Source organism: Solanum dulcamara, chromosome 9 (assembly GCF_947179165.1).
Source record: "Solanum dulcamara chromosome 9, daSolDulc1.2, whole genome shotgun sequence".
In the NCBI taxonomy this organism is placed as follows: Eukaryota; Viridiplantae; Streptophyta; class Magnoliopsida; order Solanales; family Solanaceae; genus Solanum; species Solanum dulcamara.
The window spans coordinates 61,989,778-62,009,817 of record NC_077245.1 but is presented as its reverse complement, the minus strand read 5'-3'; the positions used below and the strand labels follow the sequence as shown (position 1 = coordinate 62,009,817).

Here is a 20,040-nt window from a genome sequence, read left to right as displayed (position 1 = left end):
AATGAACAATAGCTCCCTCTACTTCCTCCTCCCCCTCATAAGTCTCCCCACAACCTCTATCAGATTCCTCCTCCTATTTGTTGCTGCTACCCTGTGAAAGAATTTAGTGTTAGAATCCCCTTCTTCCAGCCACAAAGCCCTCGATTTTTGTCTCCAATTAGGCTCTTGAGACAAAGAAGCTAGCTCCCCTTTCGGAACTTCTTTCTTCTCCTTTCCCCTACCATCTTTCCCACTCTATTCTTTATAATAATTCCCCTACCTTATTCATAATCTCCCTAATTTTCACATTTTCCCTCCCAAACACTTCCTTATTACACACTATTATATCATCCTTGAGCATTTTTAATTTTTTAGCAAGTCTGAAAGGTCTCCTCTCCACGTCATAGTTGATCCACCACCCGGCTACTTTATCTCCAAAATCTGTCGCTTGCAACCACATATTCTCGAATCGGAACGGAGATCTCATCCTTCTGCTTCTACCACTGTTCAATCAACATTATTGGTGAATAATCTGAGATCAACTGCGGGAGAGGATATTGGTTTGCATTCGGTGCCAACTCCTCTCAAGAAATAGAAACCAGAAATCTATCCAGCTGAGATTTGGAAATTGATTCTTCCGACCTTGACCATGTAAAATTAGCACCTGTCAAAGGCAAATCAATTAGAGGATGGTTATGAATAAATTCGGAGAACTCCTCCATAGCCCTGGATATCACCCTACAATTAGAACAGTGTAGCATTCTCAGAATTTTCTTGGTATTAAGCAGTAGCTACTCTACCTAGTGGTTAATTGTTTAGGCAATTCCCTAAACTATGATATTCAGCTTCGTTCCATTTTTCCTTTTTGTTTGTGGTTCTTTGGTTGGTGAAGTAGAGATACAATCATAGCATAAGATATCTTTACCCATATTTTGTACTTGTCATTTTTATTGCCATTCTGCTCGTTCTTGTAATATGTTATACACTTTTTCACTTGTGCATGTATTAATTAATGCTTTCTACGGAAAATAGAAAATGCTTTAGATACCTGTTAGATGCTTAGTTTTTGCTGTCTTGCTATCTGATCCCTGAGGTGCATAGACTGCTACTAGTATATCTTTGGAATTATTGCTGTCTGATCCCTAAGGATGCATATAGAGTTACTACTGCGACTTGGGGTTGGTGAGGGGATTAAAAATAGAAAGATGTTTCTTTCTTTCTGTGTGTATGCGTGTGGAGCATGGGCAGTGAGAGGAGGGGGTGTGGAGGGTATTGGGATTAAAAGGGAATGCATACTCCTTTGCACTTTTCTTTATCCCTTCAGAAGTGGATTTTGGTTTGGTAGACTAGTAGCCCATTATGAACTTACTGAAAAATTCATGCCTATCTTTGGTTATTATTCCACACTTTTAACCTCATTATGCTGTTACTACCGCTGCTGCTGCTTATATAATTGTTTCATCTATTTATTCCCCTTAGTTTCTACTAATTAAAACTTTAATTCAATAGGTTTTTTCTCCGGCGGTTGTTTGTGTTTTTAATTTGGGGTGGGAGAGGGGATTAAAATTAATAAGGTGTTCTATTTGTTTTATGTATTAGAGGAATGTGGATCAGCATCCCCCATTCATGGGTTAGCTCTATCCTTTGGTATTTTTTTTAATTTTTGGAGGGGGGTTGGGTATAAGTGGCATGTTTATTCCTTCACCAATTTTTTCATCTGATAGACTAAAATGCTGACTGGTCACACAGATTACTCCATTTCATAGCACAGATTATAGTCTCTGCTTGAAATTGCAGCCAAAAGTTGGATATTAATCTACTTGGCCTATCTGTCCCCTTTTTAGGATCAGAAGTTCTTGTTTCTAAGGTAAAATGACATCATCAATTTGTTCTTTTCATTTAGGTTAAAAAGGTGCCATATCTTTTTTTTATTTGAAAAGCTAATGGTTGTATTAGTTAAACAACACTAAGAGAGTGCTGAGGAAATTCCTTATCAAAAAGAGAGTGCTGAAAATTATGTACAGGTGAGCAGAAGTGTAAAAAGAAAAAAAAAACCAAAAGTGTGGCCATCTACAAACCTTGATTGGATATTATGAATTCTAACTGTGTTTCTGCGTCAAAAGGTTCCTTTTTTTGATAAGCTAAGGTTTTATATAAGCACCAGCATCATGAATATGCTGTCACGTACAACGGAGTACATCAAGAGATCTTACAAGTAGTGTAATGAACTAATAAGGTCAATTATGGCCTCAAATCATGAGTATCATGTACATTTACCATGTTGCTCCAAACAGAAAGCAAAGAAATAAGATTAAATTTAAGACTAGCTACGTTTTCTATAATTCTGGAGTTTCTCTCTCTCATGATGACCCACCAAATTGTTGCTGGGTTTGCCTTCCAAATTCTTAAATGCATGCCCCTCAGTCCCCTCTTGTGCTAACTTTGAAAAAGTTTGCGTGCATCCCTAGGTGTTGTATATCTTAGTTCCAAATGTAAAAAAACTTGTGCACAAATTGAACAGTAATTTTGCAATGCAGAAATAGGTGCTTTGTCCTCTGGTTGCTCTTCTCATAAAGAGCATCTGCTGCAAATTAGGCTGTGTGAGACATGCATTTTCTCCTACTAACCAAGTGAAGATCTGAACTTTGTAAGGAGCAGAACTTCGCCAAAACTTTTTCCCAAAGCCAAACTGATGTTGCATTCTGTGAATCGAGCAAAAGTGTGTAGCATGACTTGACTGAAAAGATACCATCTTTCCTGCCTTTTCAACAAAAAATGTCTTTCTTGTCTGCATTTGTAGAATGAATTCCTATTTGTTGGAGTAAGATGCACTTCCTTCCTAATTCCCAGTCATTACAGTTCATTCTGAAAATAATATTCCATACAGAGTTAGTTTAGAAATCAGACACAGAGCCATTTCGGTTGGCTGGCAGGGAAAGAAGGATGGGGAAAGCTAACTTGAGAGGACTCAAGGGTGTGGCCTAGTGGTAAATGAAGTAGGTTGCCAACCATGAGGTCTTAAGTCCAAATCCCAGCAGAGACAAAATCACTAGGTGCTTTCTTCCATCTGTCCTAGCCTTGGTGGACACAGTTACCTGGTTGTTGCTAGTGGGAGGTGGCAGGTATATCGTGGAATTAGTTGAGGTGTGCGCAAGCTCGTTCGGACACTACAATTTTTTTTTTAAAAAAACGTTTGAGAGGAGTATGCCCCAACCAAGTTGCATCATGCCAAAAGTTTTAATCTTTCTACCCTTCCCAGCTTGAAGTATGTTTTGCCTCTAAAGCCATCCTAGAGTGTCTTGATACTTTTCCAAACGGATTGACCATAAATATATGTGACCATAAATATATGTGACTTTTAAATATATGATGCATGAATACAGGAAACAAGAAGTTACCTCTAAACGTGGAGATTATACATTTCACATGAAATCATTTTTTTTAGAAGTTTTTTAGTTTGAATTTCATTAGAATGAAAATTCTTATTGTTGTGTCTGATTATTTTGTCACATAAAGTAATAGTTGTATCGTTCATGATCTACAAGTGGTAAAGAAAAGATAGAGAACCTACACAAAAATATGGTGCCCTTCAAAAAGAACTTAATCATCTAACTAACATGTGAACTATGTCATGTTGACTGCTTGGCGCTGATGAGTAATCAAGAGACGTGGAAAAGGGGAACGATGTTTTGAAATTTAAGAAAAGAGGTAACAAAATATTATCAAAAGGTCCAGGAAAGGAAGAAACATTAATTGGTATGTGGTCGATACATATGAATGCATGTCTGGGCCCAACTTATCTATGGCAACATCCTATTCCAACAAAGATGTTGAGACAAGACCCTTTATCACCCTTTTTACACTGGTGACAAGAGTATTGCATAATGTAAAGGAAGCAATGGAGAAATATCGGAGTGGTAACATTGTGCAGGCACAGATGGTGTTACTCCAACTTATCACATATTCTTATACAATGATGATGTTCTTTTTTTTTGATTCAGAAGTCAGTATTTGTTGTTTCTTCAATTGATCCTGCTGGTATTTGAAGTAGTATCTTAATTACATGTGAGTTTACGACATGTTATGTGTAAGTTACATAACGAAGGTCAGCATATTCAAGTTTTGGCAGGAATTGTTGAGTGCAAATTGGAGCCTTCCCTTCTACTCACTTGGGCTCCCATTGGGTGCATGATATGTATCTTGTACAATTTGGCATGGAGTTCTGGAGAAATTTAGAAAATTCTGTTTAGCTTGAATAGACAATATTTGTTGGTCGAAGGTAGAGTTAGTCTTATAACTTCCTACTTTTTTTTCAAGTTAAAGTTAAATGAAATTAGATAGTATTAAAAGGTTTTGCTCTAGAAAGTCAACTGGACAGGAAACTTGTAGGATGGAATGGGGCAAGGTTATAAAGGAAGAAGACTGCCATTTTGAATAATAGATCAGTATTCAAGTAGTTGTGGAAACTGTGAGACAGGTGAAATATGGCATGTGGACCTCCTTGGTGCACAGACTAAGTGTCCTGTATCTTCTTTCACCCAGTGTCCTTAATATTCTGTGATTAATATGACACATTTAAGGAATTTTTAGGTGTTCTTCGTAAGAAGATAATTTTATGTGGGAAATGGTAGAAAGGTAATAATTTACAAGATGCTATTCAATGTAAAGCTTGTGGATGGGAGATAACTTTTAGGAGGGATTGCCAAGATTTGGAGATCGAAAGTATTGTTCAGCTCCTTAGCAAACTGGAAGGATTAAACATTTAATTGGTGAGCTAGACTCTTAGAAGGAGCAAACCGTATAAAATCTTATCTACATCTGACAGCCCTAGCACTCTTTGACCTTCTATTATTTTTGGAAATGCCTAAGGTGGCATGTTTTACCATGATTGCAACTTCGAAATATGTCTTTACATAACACAATTTACAAAATGATAATTTTGATTTTTTTTTCTTAATCCTATCCCCAAAACCCCATCTCATCCCCTGAAGGATCGGCAGTGGTATCTTATTGTTTTTTCCCTGTTTGATACCTCGAATGCTAACTTAATGTTTGAAAGGTGAGCGACTTTACTGCTAGATCACTGCTCACCCATCTTTAAAAAGGAGGGTATAGCATCTGTAATGGATGATTATGTATGAAGACACTAATCGTTTCGCATTATCTTATAGTCATTCAACTGTTGTCCTTGTTCCCAGACCTGTCTGGTGTTTGGTTGTGAACAGCACGTAGAAATATGAACATAGAAGTTTGGAAATTTTTGAGTGCGTTTTATTGTGCACTATGTCATTTTTATATAATAGGAAGGAATCTGAGGTGATTTAGTTGTACTAATGTACGGCTTAAATATAATATTATATTTTTTTGACGTTATGGAGTACCGTGATAGATATATATATATGCCTTTACACTTTTAGAGTTATTATCTCCCTACAAGATTTCGGGAAATGAGTTTCTCCCCACAGAATGTACATATATTCTTTTGGTGTGGTTTGTCTTGAAAGAAGAAAAAGCGACAACGATTTTTTTTTTGGAGTCTGAGAGCTGATGTAGCAGAGGGAAGAGAAAGTTACTGTTCATACTGCAATGAATCTAGTCTTTCATCTTTTTTTATAAAAAAGCATTCGGGTTTGCTTAAAAGGATTTTCCATGGTTTCCCTTTAATAAGTTAGTTGCTTCAAAGTTATTCAGAGTAAAACTCCTTCCTGCCACACTTCTGCTTTAGCTTTTGCTTCATCTATATGGAGTTTTTTTGGTACATTTATATAGAGTTCCTTTTAGGAATGAAATTGTGTTTCAACCATAAAATAAAGGATAAATTACACCTAATAGACCAATTGTGAAACTATTTACCCAAATTGGACCCAACCCAAACTACTTACGCTTAATAGACTCATGACCTAAAATATTTTCCCCCTTACCCCACTTTTTTCCTTTTAATTTTGCGGATGATGTTAGCATCACTGCTCCTCTTTGATACCATCAGAGTATATTCTCCGCTGTATATACTCTGATGATATCAAACAGTTTCGCTGAAGCACTGTCTCTTCCTTCTTGATACCTGAGAGTATATCAAACGTGTATTTATGTCAGTGCCCCTTCCCTTGTTCCTCTTTGATACGATCAGAGTATATTATACTTTGATGGTATCAAGCAATTTATCAAACAGTTTCTTCTTGATACCATGAGAATATAATATACTCTGATGGTATCAAGAAGGAAGAGACAATGCTTTAGCGAAACTGCTTGATACCATCAGGGTATATTATATACTCTCATGATATCAAATGCGAGAAATAGTTAAAAATAAGGGGTATGAAAGTAATGGGGTATCCAATGATAAATATTTTTTTTGGGGGGTATAACAATAATTATCCCTAAAATAAATGGACCCTGAACATTACTCAACCCCAAAAGTTGAAGTTTAAGGATTGTTTAAGACTATATAAGAAGACAACAATTCATTCCCTCAACCAATTCGTGACACTCAACACCAACTATTCATAAATGATGAGACATTTTGCTTGTCCCTTTTAGTTTTATGTTGACATTTGATAAAAGTTAATTGTGAAAGTAATTGTATTTAAATTGTCATGCCAGAAATTGCCGCCGGAAATATGTGAACTTGTACAAGATAAAACTGAAATGCCTTCGACAAGATCAGGTTGGTGACTTTAAACCCAGTTGCCTATCAGTTTTTTTTAAAGTTAAATATCCCTGTATTATGTAAATTCTTTAAAAGTTATGTTTCTTCTATAAAGGGGAAAATAATAATGAGATAGATTAAGAAATCTGGAGAATTCTATGAGTGAAAAGCGTTGAAGAACAAGGGATGTCTCATATATTCCCATGGGAAACTGCCTAACGAAATATATCTCTGATTGCTTGCAGTTTTTGTATCCCACGTTCTTTGTTCTGCATTTGCAGCCTTTTGTGAATACACTGACACTTCTTCATCAAGATGAAAACTGGCATAGTTTTCCCTGAAAATATAGACTAACTTCTGTTCCACTTTAGTTTCAAAAAAATATAGACTAACCTCTGATGTTTTTCTTCTATTCAGGATTGCATGACCTTAGCTTCGAACCATATGTCTCCTAATGAAAAGAATAAGACAAAAAAACTCTAGAATGATTGGGAAAAGGATAGTGGAGAATTTTTCAAGATGGGAAAATAAATCTCCTCTCAGATGACGACAAGGAAATGGTTAGCTAGGACCCTAGAAAGCTCTCCTGAATCCAGTCCAAGTAAGTTAGCCTATAGTTGAATTTGGAAGGCAGTAGAAAGTTGACTAGAAATTTCTTAACCACCAGCTAGCCAAAGCACAAAACTTTGACATGGGCGTTTGAACTCCATACATGCTTTCAGGGAATTGTGAAGGTTATTTTGCGCTGTTGAGAAGTAGGTTATAGCAAGACTTCACAGTGAAACTTCCATTGCTTTGTCCTTTCTGTTAGAATAGGCAGAGGAACAAGAATAGTATATACAATCCCACTTAGAATAGAAATAGGAATAGGAATAGTATATAGAATCCTACTTGGAAAAGGATTTTAATATAGTGTCCTAGTTGGAAAAGGAGTCTAATGTAGTGTCTATAAATAGGTTCTCAATGTAATAATGTAGATACACAATTCAATAATATTTTTCTCCAATATTTCTCACATGGTATTAGAGCTTCTATGATCTGGGCAGAGAATCAAAGAGCTTTTGCTGTCAGTGGGTGGCTATGTCCCATATAAGCCCCGACCGTTTGGCCAATGGTTATTTTAACAAAAGTAGGGTCAATGATATATGCTTGAATCCCATATTTAGGGGAAGAAAACTCAGTTAGGCAGGTCACCGTGCATCAATTTCCAGGTACTTTCTATGGCTATTTTGTGTCAACCCCGTATTCTTCTGTGTTTTTATAGCATTGTGCCATCTTTTTGGTGACTACTTTCTGATATCCGATTTGTGTAGCACCATGCATCTTTCCGTCGACTACTTTCTCATATCTGATTTGTGTAGCACTGTGCATCTTTCCGGTGATTTCTTTTTCATATCCGATTTACGAAATACCATGCATATTTTCGATGACTACTTTCTCATATTTGATTTGCGTAGCACCATGCCATCTTTCTGGTAACTACTTTCTCAGATCCGATTTGTGTAGCACTGCGCCTCTTTTCGGTGGCTACTTTCTCATATTTAATATGTGCAGCACCGTGCCATCTTTCCGATGACTACTTTTTCATATTTGATTTGTGTAGCACCATGCATCTTTTTGGATTACTTTCTCATATTTGATTTGCATAGTTTTGTGAGTCTTTTCGGTGACTCCTCAGATGTGACTTACATAGTTCCAATTTTCGTCAAAGTTGTGCAAAATCCAACACCACCTCAAGGTTCAGCAATCTCCGGTGACCAAAGCCTAATCAGCATTGCCGATCTAGATCTAGGGTTCCAACTACTGGGTCGGTGCGTGAGCTTCTACGGCCAGGTTTCCAGCGACTTACTTGTTCAATATCTACTAGTCTCTTGATTTCGAGATGATCCATATATTTTATACTAGATTTCGAGCACTTTCGCGCGATTGTTGCATTGTTTCTGGCAGATTTGAGTTTTCTAGCAGTGTTTTATCTTTGTTTCAGATTTACTTTTGCCAAAAAAAGGATATACTCCAATATTTGGTCTGGATTTCAGTGATACTTTCCCGTGGCTAAAATAACATCTGTCCGCCTTTTTCTATCTATGGTTGTTATTCGCCATTGGCCTTTTAATTAGTTTGACATTACTCATTAGAATGCTTTTCTCTATGATAATCTCGAGGAAGTAGTCTATATGGAGCAACCACTTGGTTTTGTTGCTCAGGGGGAGTCAGTAGCCTTGTATGCCGATTGCATAGGCCTCTGTGGTCTGAAATAGTCTTCTCGAGCTTGGTTAGGAAGTTCAGCACAATAATTCAGGAGTTTGGCATGACTCGTAATGGAGGTGATCATTTTGTGTTTTATCAACATTCTGCATCAAATCTAGTATTTCATGAGAAGACTAAGCACATTGAAATTGGCTGTCACTTTGTTAGAGAAAAGATTCTCTCTGGAGGTATTGTTACAAAATTTGTTAAGTCAAGTGATCAACTTGCAGACATCTTCACCAAGTCCCTCACCAGTCCTCGTATTAATTACATTGTAAAAGCTAAGTACATATAATTTGTATGCACCCGCTTGAAGGGGAGTGTTAGAATAGGAATATAAATAAGAATAGTATATATAATCCCACTTAGAATAGGATAAGAATAGGAATAAATAGAATCAGACTTGAAAAAGGATTGTAATGCAGTGTCCTAGTTGGAAAGGAGTCTAATGTAGTGTCTATAAATAGAGTCTCAATGTAATAATGTAGATACACAATTCAATAATATTTTTCTTCAATATATCTCAAACTTCTCATACTAACTGATCTTCACTGTCCTTTAAGCCTGCTAAAGATGCTAGTGTAGTGAATAATTCAGCAACTTCGCTGCCCTCACTTCATTCTGCTGTAGTTTTTTCCATGCCCTGGACCAAAGATAAATAGGGAGGAAAATTTCTCTGAGTGGTGAATGGCCTAGCGATTTATTTTTCCAAAAATCTATTTTCCTCTAATTGCCTACCTTGAATGCAGCTTATCGCAAAAACTGCGGCAACAAGTTTCTAATATTTCTAAAGACGCTAACCCTCTGTGGAGTCCAGATTTGACACCATATATTCATCTGCCTAAATTTTTGCAGCATTTCCATTCTCCATAAAACCTCAGCTTCCACATTCAATCTCCACAACCATTTCATGAGAAGACTCCTATTTCTATTCTTTTTTGAAACTGGTAACTGTATCTATATTTTATAATGAGCAAAATTGTACATGGTTTGTACTGAATTATATTTACGGAAGTACTCCAAAATTCTACTGTCCTATATCTACATTGAAACAATAGAAACAATTTCATTTGAGTATAACTGATTACACCAAAAAAAAACACAGGATCAAGAGACAATTCAACTTGATCTTCTGCATACCATTTCTACATTCTCAAAACATCTAGAGTTGTCCTGTACTCGTGCAGTGTAGGAATATATGGTTAATTGTCTCTGCCTTTTCAATATAAAAGGAACATCTAGAACATAATGGGATCCCCCTCCTCATCAATTTATCCTGTGTAAGGGTTGCTTCCTTATCCAAAAGCCACACAAAGCAAGCTACTTTGTGTGGTATTTTGGTTTTCCAAATATGTTTCCATGGCCAGTTGTTTAATTGTTGATTGGAGTGGTTCATCATTCTGTAAGCTGCATAAACCTTGAAAGAGCCACTGTTTTTACCCAACCGCCATAATACATCTTCTGTCTGAAGCCCCCTGAACTGTTCAATTGTGCTGAAGAATTCAGCTATTCTTTGTAGTTCCCAGTCATTAAACTGTCTTCCAAAAGTAAATCCCTAACCTTGAGGTGTCCATATATCTGCTATAGGTCTTTGTTGATGTAGAACTAGATTGTATATATATCTTGAAAGAGCATTTCCAGACTGCCAACCTCATGCCATTCATACTTTCAAAAGTGAGTTTTTCCCCATTAAGCACTTTGATCTTGGTATTGGTCTTGAGTTCACTCCTCAGGTCTCTAATGGATATCCATAAGCTTATCCCATAAGGTGTAGTAACCTCCTGATTCATCCATTTATCATCCTCCTCATATTTTGAAGTAATGACTTTCCTCACCTCCCCCCCTCCCCCCCAGACTGATTTTCATTAGTGAACTTCCCTTCCATAACCATTTCATTCTGAGTGCCTTGCTCTGTATCTTCAGAATCTTAATTCCCTATCCCCCATATGTCTTTCCAACTGTCAGTGCTTTCCACTTAACCAAGCGAAATCCTTTCTTTCTTCGTTCCCTTGCAACAAAAAGTTCCTCCTGATGCTATCCAACCTATTAATTACCTCTGTTGGTATTGGGAACACAGACATCATATTCGGGAGGGCATCAAGAACTAAAAAAAATGAGAGTCAGTCTACCTCCCAGAGACAGATATTGAGTCTTCCATCTGGCTAATTTCAGTTTACTAACAAGGCAAGGGAGTTTGATCATTTGGACCTGCTTTTAAACCTCTTGAGTAAATCTATTACAACAGTTGTGCAGACAGCCAGTTTCTAGTTTGAATACCTAGTCTAGTTTCAATTTTTGCACAAACTTTTAGGAGAAGGTACTGTTCTGAAAGTGCTGAAAATATTTTTTTGTTCTGAACTGTGCACAGTTGTGCAGAAAGCCAGTTTCTAGTTTGAATACCTAATCTAATTTCAACTTTGGCAAAAACTTCTAGGAGAAGGTACTATTCTGAAAGTGCTGAAAATATTTTTCTGTTCTGGGCTGCACAGTTCCCTTGAGCTTGCAGTTTGATCACTGTTTATCTTTACTTTGAATCTCAGGTGATTGATGTGGATGTTCTTCAGATGCTCGAGGAAATAGAGAAAAAATCTGAAGTGGATGACATCCTAAATTACAGGTCTACTGCTGAACGTGAGTTACAGGTATGTTTATGTTTGAAAGAACTAGTCATTATTGCCAAAATTGTGTTGCATTGCTATTCTTCTGCATTTAAAAGAATAAACTAGCTGATATGATAATAATAGTTGGTAGCGTAAATGTTATCACTGGAGATGTTGAATGTATGCATGGTATCAACCGAGAGCAACCAAGTCACATTTTCTTTGATATCGCGAAAGAATCAACCAAGTAACTTCAATGTTCTACTTTTTTTTGTTTGTTTAGGAGGGGGAGGGGTTCCGGGAGAGGGAGGCAACTGAAACTTTTAGAGTCGAGTTTACGCTCTTTCCTCCTCTTTCGATTAGCTTTTCATAGCCGTATTCGTATTCAATTACCCTTGCAAAGGAATCCACTTCTGAGATGGAGAGAATCCCGGGATGCATATGCTCTTTATATGGTTAAAGAAAGGTGAGTGCAGCTATGGGGATGGGCAGAGAATATATCATTTCATCATTTTGCTTCGTGTGTCATTTTTTTTGATAACCGTGGTGTTTGGTCAAGCTTGTGCACACCTCGATTATTGTAGGAGTTACCTGCTATCTCCCACCAACATACGTACCGGATAACTTTGTCTACCTAGACTTGGACATATGGGAAGATATTACCTACTTCCTCCATTTTAATTTGTTTGTCTTAGTTTGACTGGGCACGAAGTTTAAGAAAATAAAGAAGACTTTTGAATCTTGTGGTCTTAAACTAAAGATATATATAATGTACCATACCTAACTGCCCTTTAATCTTGTGGTTTTAAAATACGCCATGTGAAATGTTGGAATCAAAGAGTTGCCAAGTTAGGATAGAGGCATCATTTTGAACAGACTAAAAAGGAAAGTAAGACACACAAATTGAAACAGAGGGAGTACTGTTTAGTGTGCCTTATCACGCCTTTTTTAGTTTACAATGTTTGGAGAATTACTATCTATAAGTAGAGCACTTTTGTTTGGGGGTGGGTCTCAACAATTTGTTTTTTCATGCTTGTTGTATTTCTCATTTTCGTTGAATAAAAACTCCCTTATATACGTGAAAATATATAAATAATTGTTGTCACTGGGTCTACAGGATATTTTGTTGAATTCATCTTCGAGTAATGTAAGCAACATTGTCAATACTGTTAAACCTCTGGAAGATGAGCATATATCCAGCAAGCCTCGCGGATGGTTAAATTGGCTATCACGTGGCATGCTTGGTGCTGGAGGAACTGATGATTCTAGCCAATTTTCTGGTGTTATTTCTGATGATGTGGTCAAGGTGAGCTTTATCACTCCTTTTTCCTTTACATCCGTATATCTGCATTGCATATAATAAGCAAAGAAAGGGTAAATAAGCAAATATTATATTGTTTGTTGTTCATAATGGACTGTTTAGTTCTGAAGTCACGCAGAATCAATATAATTGACATATTCTCAGTATGAACGGAAGTAGGCATTGAAACTTACATACTACTACTACTACTTTTTTTGATGAAAAGAAACTTGCATGCTTTTTTTGGGCTTACCTTGCGCCCTGCACCTTCTCTACCTGCTAACATACCATTTTCAAAATAATTTTTTGTACTCGTCGGAGTGGGATAATGACATCAAATTTCACACGATTACTATTACCCAAGATCTATTGTGATCAATGTCCACTATTATTATATTGTGGACAATGGTAAAAAGGTAGCTCTTACCTTAAATTTGGGACACGTGACCCCTAAATTGCTGGACTCTTCACTTTCGGTGCCGCACCCGTGTCGACATGACGTGGGTGTGGGATCCGCACCCGATTTGGTAAACCGGTTTTGGGTACTTTGACCAAATTCGAGGGAGAAATTCTGAACATATTCGATGATGTCTATAATCAAAACAAAAACTAAGGTATAATTGAAGAAAATGGAATACCTTGTATATATAAATTTCTATTGTCACTTCCTTTCATTTTATCTCCTTCTAGGATTCTCCTCTTGATCAATATTCTCCTCAAGCTTTCGACAAAATATCTCATAATTTAGGTTTTATAACTATATTTTTGATGTTTGAATTATTTTTAACCGAATCTCCACATCCGTATCTATACATGGATCCGTATCCCCGAATTATAAAATTTAGATCATAGAGGATCCAACCTCTAGATCCGCACCTGTATCGGACACCCGTACCCGAGTCCGAGCAACTCAGCATGGCCCTAATTTAAATAAATTGTAGACCTAGTGAGCAATGGTGGGAATGTTAGCACATCGATGGTGTACTTAATTGCATTTTGGCCAAGAAGCTAAATGTGTTAAAAGAAAACATGAAAGAATCGAACAATAAGATTCCTGGAATCTTCAATAAAGAAGAAGAAGAAAAGAATGACGTCCTGTAAAGGTTAGTAGTTCCTCTGTCCCATTTTATGTGACACTCTTTCCTTTTAGTCCGTCCCATTTATGTCACCTTACTATAATTAGAAACAGTTTTACATTAAAGTTTTCCTTTTACCCTTAATGAAATGATTTAAGACTACACAAATATCTAAGATTGTTTTAGACCACAAGTTTCAAAAGTCTTTTTTCTTAAACACCGTGCCAAGTGAAACGGTGCCACATAAAATGGGACGGAAGAAGTGATATTTAATAGAGTGGCAGGAAGTATGCTATTAACAAAAGAATTCTCTCAAAAATAGAGGTAGAGATAGCATTTATGTCACGACCCAAGCCTAGGGCCTAGACGTGACATGGCGAATGAGGAACCCGAAAGTACCTCAAACAAGCCTCTTAGCATTCTTTTAGCCTTTCATAGGTAATGACGATAAATGAAGAAGCGGAAATCATAATAGTAAATATTCAACTTACATATGTCCAACAATACCTCTAATTATTAGATTTAACGGGGCTAAAACAAGTCCCTAGCTCACCCTTAATCATAATAGAAGAAATACCATAGTAAAATATCTCAACATATCATAAGCTAGAAATATAAAGGAGTATTGTTCCCGGAACATGGGAACTCACCAAAAGTAATCTTCAAACGAAGTCTCAACTAGCCACGTGGAGGAGAACGAGGAGGAGCACCGATCCCTACATGGTGATATCATGTAGGCAAAAGAGTATGCGTTAGTACTTTGAATGTACTAAGTATGTAAGGATGTATGAACATTGAGGAAACGTTATAACATTTATGTAATATGGAACATAATGTAATACATGTATAATAAATCATATGGATATCCTTTAAAATATTCATTTTGTGGGAAAATAACCATAACCGACATTTAAGACCATGCGAGCTATTACATGGAATCCAACATAACCCCCTACGTTGGCCGGGGAGACTACTTGCCGGGTAGAACTCCGTCAACTTCATTCATTTCTTTAACTTTAACTTAAAGGGCTATTTATGGATCCATTAGCCTAAGCCTACAAGGGCTCCTATGTTGGCACATAGTTAATGAGACAAGGGGTTGCTACTAGGATTCCCTTACCGAATTTCACCTCAATGCCTCATTCGGTGCTAAGTCAATCCCACGGAATAGTTTAATGCTTCAAAATATTCATAGCATATAACTTGAGAATTCAAACATCATATTCGGTAGAATAGCTCATTAAAACATTTTATAATTCAAATATGCAAGAATTGTCCTTATTGCATAAAGAATCCATATATCATTTCATCATTCTTTCATTTCATAAGACTCCCTTTTTGATCATAGATATTGCTTTCACAAACATTTATTTGGAGTCAAAGCTTTCAAGTCAAACTTTATTAAAAACATAGTAAAACTAGGTGGGTTCAAATCACTTCAACTTGCAAATATGTATGTAAATAAATATACATAAATACTTTGAAATCCATTAATTAAAAATCATGCTTTAAACAACCCACCATGAATTTCAAGAACCTTTAAATAGATAAATAGAGGAATTACTTGCAAACCATCAATTCATACATATGAAATTATGTTGCATCAAAATAGACCAATAATCATTAGTTTAACCATGATTCATACTATTAAGTAAATAAGAATTACCATAAGAAAATATTACTTGAAATCAAAAGACTTAATTGAAAGAGTTTTTGGACTAAATGGGTGAAAGAACCCATGGATAAACACCCACATAACTTAGAGTAGAGCTTAAAAAAATAAATATAATTTATCATATAATCAAAATAATTTAGACATGAGAGTGGAAGGAATACTCTCGTTGAAGCCTTACATATATGGAATCCGAAGCTTTAGTCGGAACCGAAAGACTTAATGAACACTCTTGAGTCCTAACTTTTCTCCCCACCGGAATGTTTTGTGTACTACCCGGAGTATATGAATCACCGGAATAGTATTTCTTCACTACTAAGAACTAAAACTATATTTGAGAATGTGTAAAGAAATGTATAGAGAGAAGACTTGCTTGAGAAAGCTTGATGAATAAAATGAGGAAATAAGGTGGGTATTTATAGGTGGGAAAGAGAGACCTAACAATAAATAAAATAATTATAAAAAAAAATCTGAAAATTTAATGGAATATATTGATGTCATGGATGATGTTAAATGGAGGGCAATTTATGTCATGAGTGATGTCAAATGTATCTAGATCTTTCCATGGTAGGTGAAATGAGTTATCTTTGACAGAATACTCCTTTTCGGAGCTGCGTTTGAACAGGATAAATTCCTTATTAGGATTTGGTGTCTTCATAAGAATTGTAGATATAGAAGTCTAGTTTTATGTCATTCAAGAATCAACCAATTTGGATAATCCTACAGTAAGATATGATTTTTCTTCTATAAACACTCCTTTCCGTCACAGCATTCTGTCTTACAACAATTAATTTATTTGACCTACTTAACCTCCGAAACTTAAAATATGGTCTTCACAAGAGTTGTAGGTAAAGAGCTTGTGGTTACTCAGAAATTTGAATCACCCAATTTGGACAAACCTATAAAAATTTATGTCCAAAATACAGAGGCTGTATCATTTTTAGGCGAGAATTGAAATATCGTATACAACGTTTTAGGGGATGTTACAATTTACTTCATTAAAAAAACAGAATAGAGGTAAAGACTAGTTACACGAGGTGGCAAAATGTGAAGAAATCACTAGGAGGCAAAAATCAAGGTGTTATTAGTTAAAATGAGGTGACAACAACAATTGTATCTGTTTGAAGATGACCAATATTCACCGACAATGTGAAGGAAATTGAAAGACCCTAGAAGCGAAAGAGCAACAACAACATACCTGTGTAACCCACAAAATAGTGTCTAGGGAGGGTAGAGTAACCCTACCTTGGAGGTAGAGAGATTGTTTCCGATAGACCCTCGGCTCAACGACAGATAGTATCCCACCATTAACAACTGAGATGTGAAGTGAATAGCTAGCGAGGTGGTGGGTGGTGGTGGTGGTTCCGCCACTTAGAGCGTCTGAACCTGCATTGTTAAATGCAGAGCCCCCGACGAAAGGGGCATGAGTACTGTGGAATAACACTTATATGATAAGGCAGACAGAATAACATAAGATAGGCAATAAAGCTCATGACGATAGGGACATAAAACATGACATACTGGTAGCGTAGGAAAGCTAAGGAACATCTCATAGTTCATTATGCATATTATCTTTCTTAGTTCTTTTTGATGACATTATCTTCTTTAGTTTCTAGGATACTATCTGCCGTATCCGGGCCTTTATTCTTAACACAATCATTATAAAATAGTGGAATACTATTTGTCGTATCCTGGCCTTTGTGCTTAGCACGGTCACAATATAACGGTGGGAAACTATCTTCCCTATCTGGGCCTTCGTGCTTAGCACTGTCATAATAAAATGGTGGAACACTATTTGTCGTATCCAGGCTTTCGTGCTTAGCACAATCACAAAATAACAGTGGATACTACTGTCGTATTCGGGCCTTCATGCTTAGTGCGTTCATAATAAAATTGTGAATACTATCTATCGTATCAAGCCTTCGTGCTTAGCACGGTCCCAATATAACGGTGGGATACTATCTGCCGTATCCGAGCCTTCGTGTTTAACACAACCATATTATATGAAATGGATAAAACATGTATGTGGCCATTCTTGTTGATCACATACCATTAACCTCTTTGGAATTCATTATGCAATTCGTATTCATTAACACAACATTGCGAAAAAAGGTACCATTGTTGACTTTCATGACATTAGACATTTCCATAAGAGAGATGTATGAACTTGACATATAGGCATGGTAAGCATGTAGCAATGGAAACAACAACCAAGAAGTACATGGTCATGAAGGATACATCACATAGAGAACTCGTAGCATTTGATGGGACATGGATTACATAGGCTCATAAAAGAAGGGAAACATCGGATGGAAGGCATGTCATAACGGGGAAAGAGAGGGTTTAGCCTTACATATCCCAATTTCCAACTTTATACTTACTATAATGGACCAATTCTCATTTAAGACCTTTTATCTACAAGAACGAGGGTAACAAAAACTAAAATAAGCCTTACTTCAAGCCCGAGCGATATAAGCAATTAATCGAACACACAAAGAGCCTTGGTCTCTCGAGACCCCTAAAATTGTGTTTCTCCACTCCCGACCTTCTTCCTTACTAATACATCACACAAACCTCCTCTGATGCCAACCAAGTAACTCCCAAACACCACAATGTTTAAAAACACCCCTCACGCTTGGAGACGAAACCAGGTTTTCAAGACTACGGGTGCACCATTAAATTTTAAGATTAGATATAGAATTTTATAGTGACAACAACTTGATGAACAAAAGATAATTAATTACATCATCACAAAAAATATCATCAGTTTACGTGTTTTGGCTGCTGTTATTCATTAGATATTTTTTTAAAAATAAATTACGAAGGGGACAACTTTATATGCAAGGTTGCTTGAGAAAAAATAAATTTTAAAAAACAAATGGCTGTAAGTGGGATTTGATCCGTTGACCTGAAGGAGTTAAGACATATGGCCGTATAATCCATATGCGGTCCCCATATGTGGCTTCGTATGTCAAGACCCTCATTTTCTCCTCTTCCACATACGGCGGATATACGAACGGTATGTCACAAATGCTGCCCGTGGCCTTCCGTACCCCATTCCACTAGCTCAGACTTTGTACAGCTTTTGGATTTCATCATACGGTACAACATGCAGACTGTAAGTCACATATGCGGTCCATATGTGGCTCTCGCATCTGGACACCTAAAACCCACCAAATTGGCCCTTAAGCAGTAGCATCTATGGTACGCCGGGTTCAACTTGTGGCTCATATCTCGAATATGCAGTCTGTATGTTGAGCCCGCATCTCAACAACTGAAGCTAAAGTCCTATCTACATGTGGTTGAATATGCGCCCGTATCTCACTTATGAGGCCACATCTTGGCCCAGTTGCACCATTTTTTGTTTCTTCTCAATCTCCTTCAACTTCAACCGTGTGCAACATCATTTCCATTTAGTCCTTGACTTCAATACGTAGGGATAACCATATTCGTTTGCAAAAAGGTAAGGGGCGTTACAATTTCTGGGTCTCTTTTTCGGCTCTATATAAACTTTGTAAAGAGCAACATCTTTGCAGTCAATGAGGTACAATAAACGCAAAGGTGGACTGAAACGTTGGGCTGTAGGATAAATAATTTGTTGGTAAACTATCTTGGTTGCTAATTGGGAGCTAGGCAAAAGTCAAATGAAATTTTGCATGGCATGCTAGACATAATTGAAAAGAGGTTATCTAATTGGAAAATATAAAGTTCTCATTTGTACCAATTTTTGTGGCATTATTTTACTACGTATGAAGTTTAAGAAAGAAATGAAGATTTTAAAAGTTTATGGTGTAAAGCCATAGACATTTGTATGGCTGTAAATCATCTCATTGAGTGTAAATTGAGAAGTTTAAAGTTAATTTATTTCTTAATATAGAAAGATGACATTCTTGGGATATGCTAAAAGGAACAGTGTGACTTTAAAATTAGGACCTCTTCCTCCTCCTCCTCCTCAAAGAATGATTTCCAGATCTATTACAGCTCCTCACATGACTCTCTTGTCGCTGTAGCTCAATGCATCTCTGTATAATTCTTTATTTTGTCCAATTTTGTATGATCCGGACATGCAACTTAACATCCAAATTTCTTAGTAAGATACTGGTGGATCATTCAAATACAAAACTTTTGTAGGACTGTCCAATCTTGCACAATCTCTCATCCAACTTTTGAGGCACGGTTTCTAAGTAGAGTGAAAATGGATTATATAAGTAGAAAAACATGGATAACATCCATTGTTGGCATTTATGTTAGATTTTCTATATTACTGAAAAAAATGTTAGTTTTACTATAGTTTATAAAGGGTTGGTATTTGCATTAACATGATTGCTATGAGTTTCAACTTTTGACCAAAAATACTTGTTGACATTTTTTCCTAACAGGATATATATGAAGCTACTAAGTTCCAGCCTGTTATATCACTGGATGATGATGCTCCTGCAGACAATCAAATCTATTTCTCTTCATTGAAGTTCAACATCAAACAAGTTTCTGCTAGTATATGGAGCATGTAGGGTGTGATG

At 36.6% G+C, this 20,040-nt stretch overlaps 1 protein-coding gene across 4 annotated transcripts in view; it reads left to right on the top strand.

Annotated features, from left to right (window-relative positions):
- Positions 1-20,040, top strand: part of LOC129903848 (uncharacterized) — a 106,339-nt gene that overhangs the window by 32,910 nt on the left and 53,389 nt on the right. For 3 of the 4 annotated variants that reach the window (XM_055979363.1, XM_055979362.1, XM_055979364.1), the window contains 4 exons: positions 6,580-6,643; positions 11,413-11,514; positions 12,590-12,778; positions 19,900-20,027. In XM_055979363.1, the coding sequence (XP_055835338.1) occupies positions 6,580-6,643; positions 11,413-11,514; positions 12,590-12,778; positions 19,900-20,027 (483 nt within the window). Of the gene's footprint in view, positions 1-6,579; positions 6,644-11,412; positions 11,515-12,589; positions 12,779-19,899; positions 20,033-20,040 lie in introns of those variants that run through there. The other variant, XM_055979365.1, reaches the window with a different exon arrangement.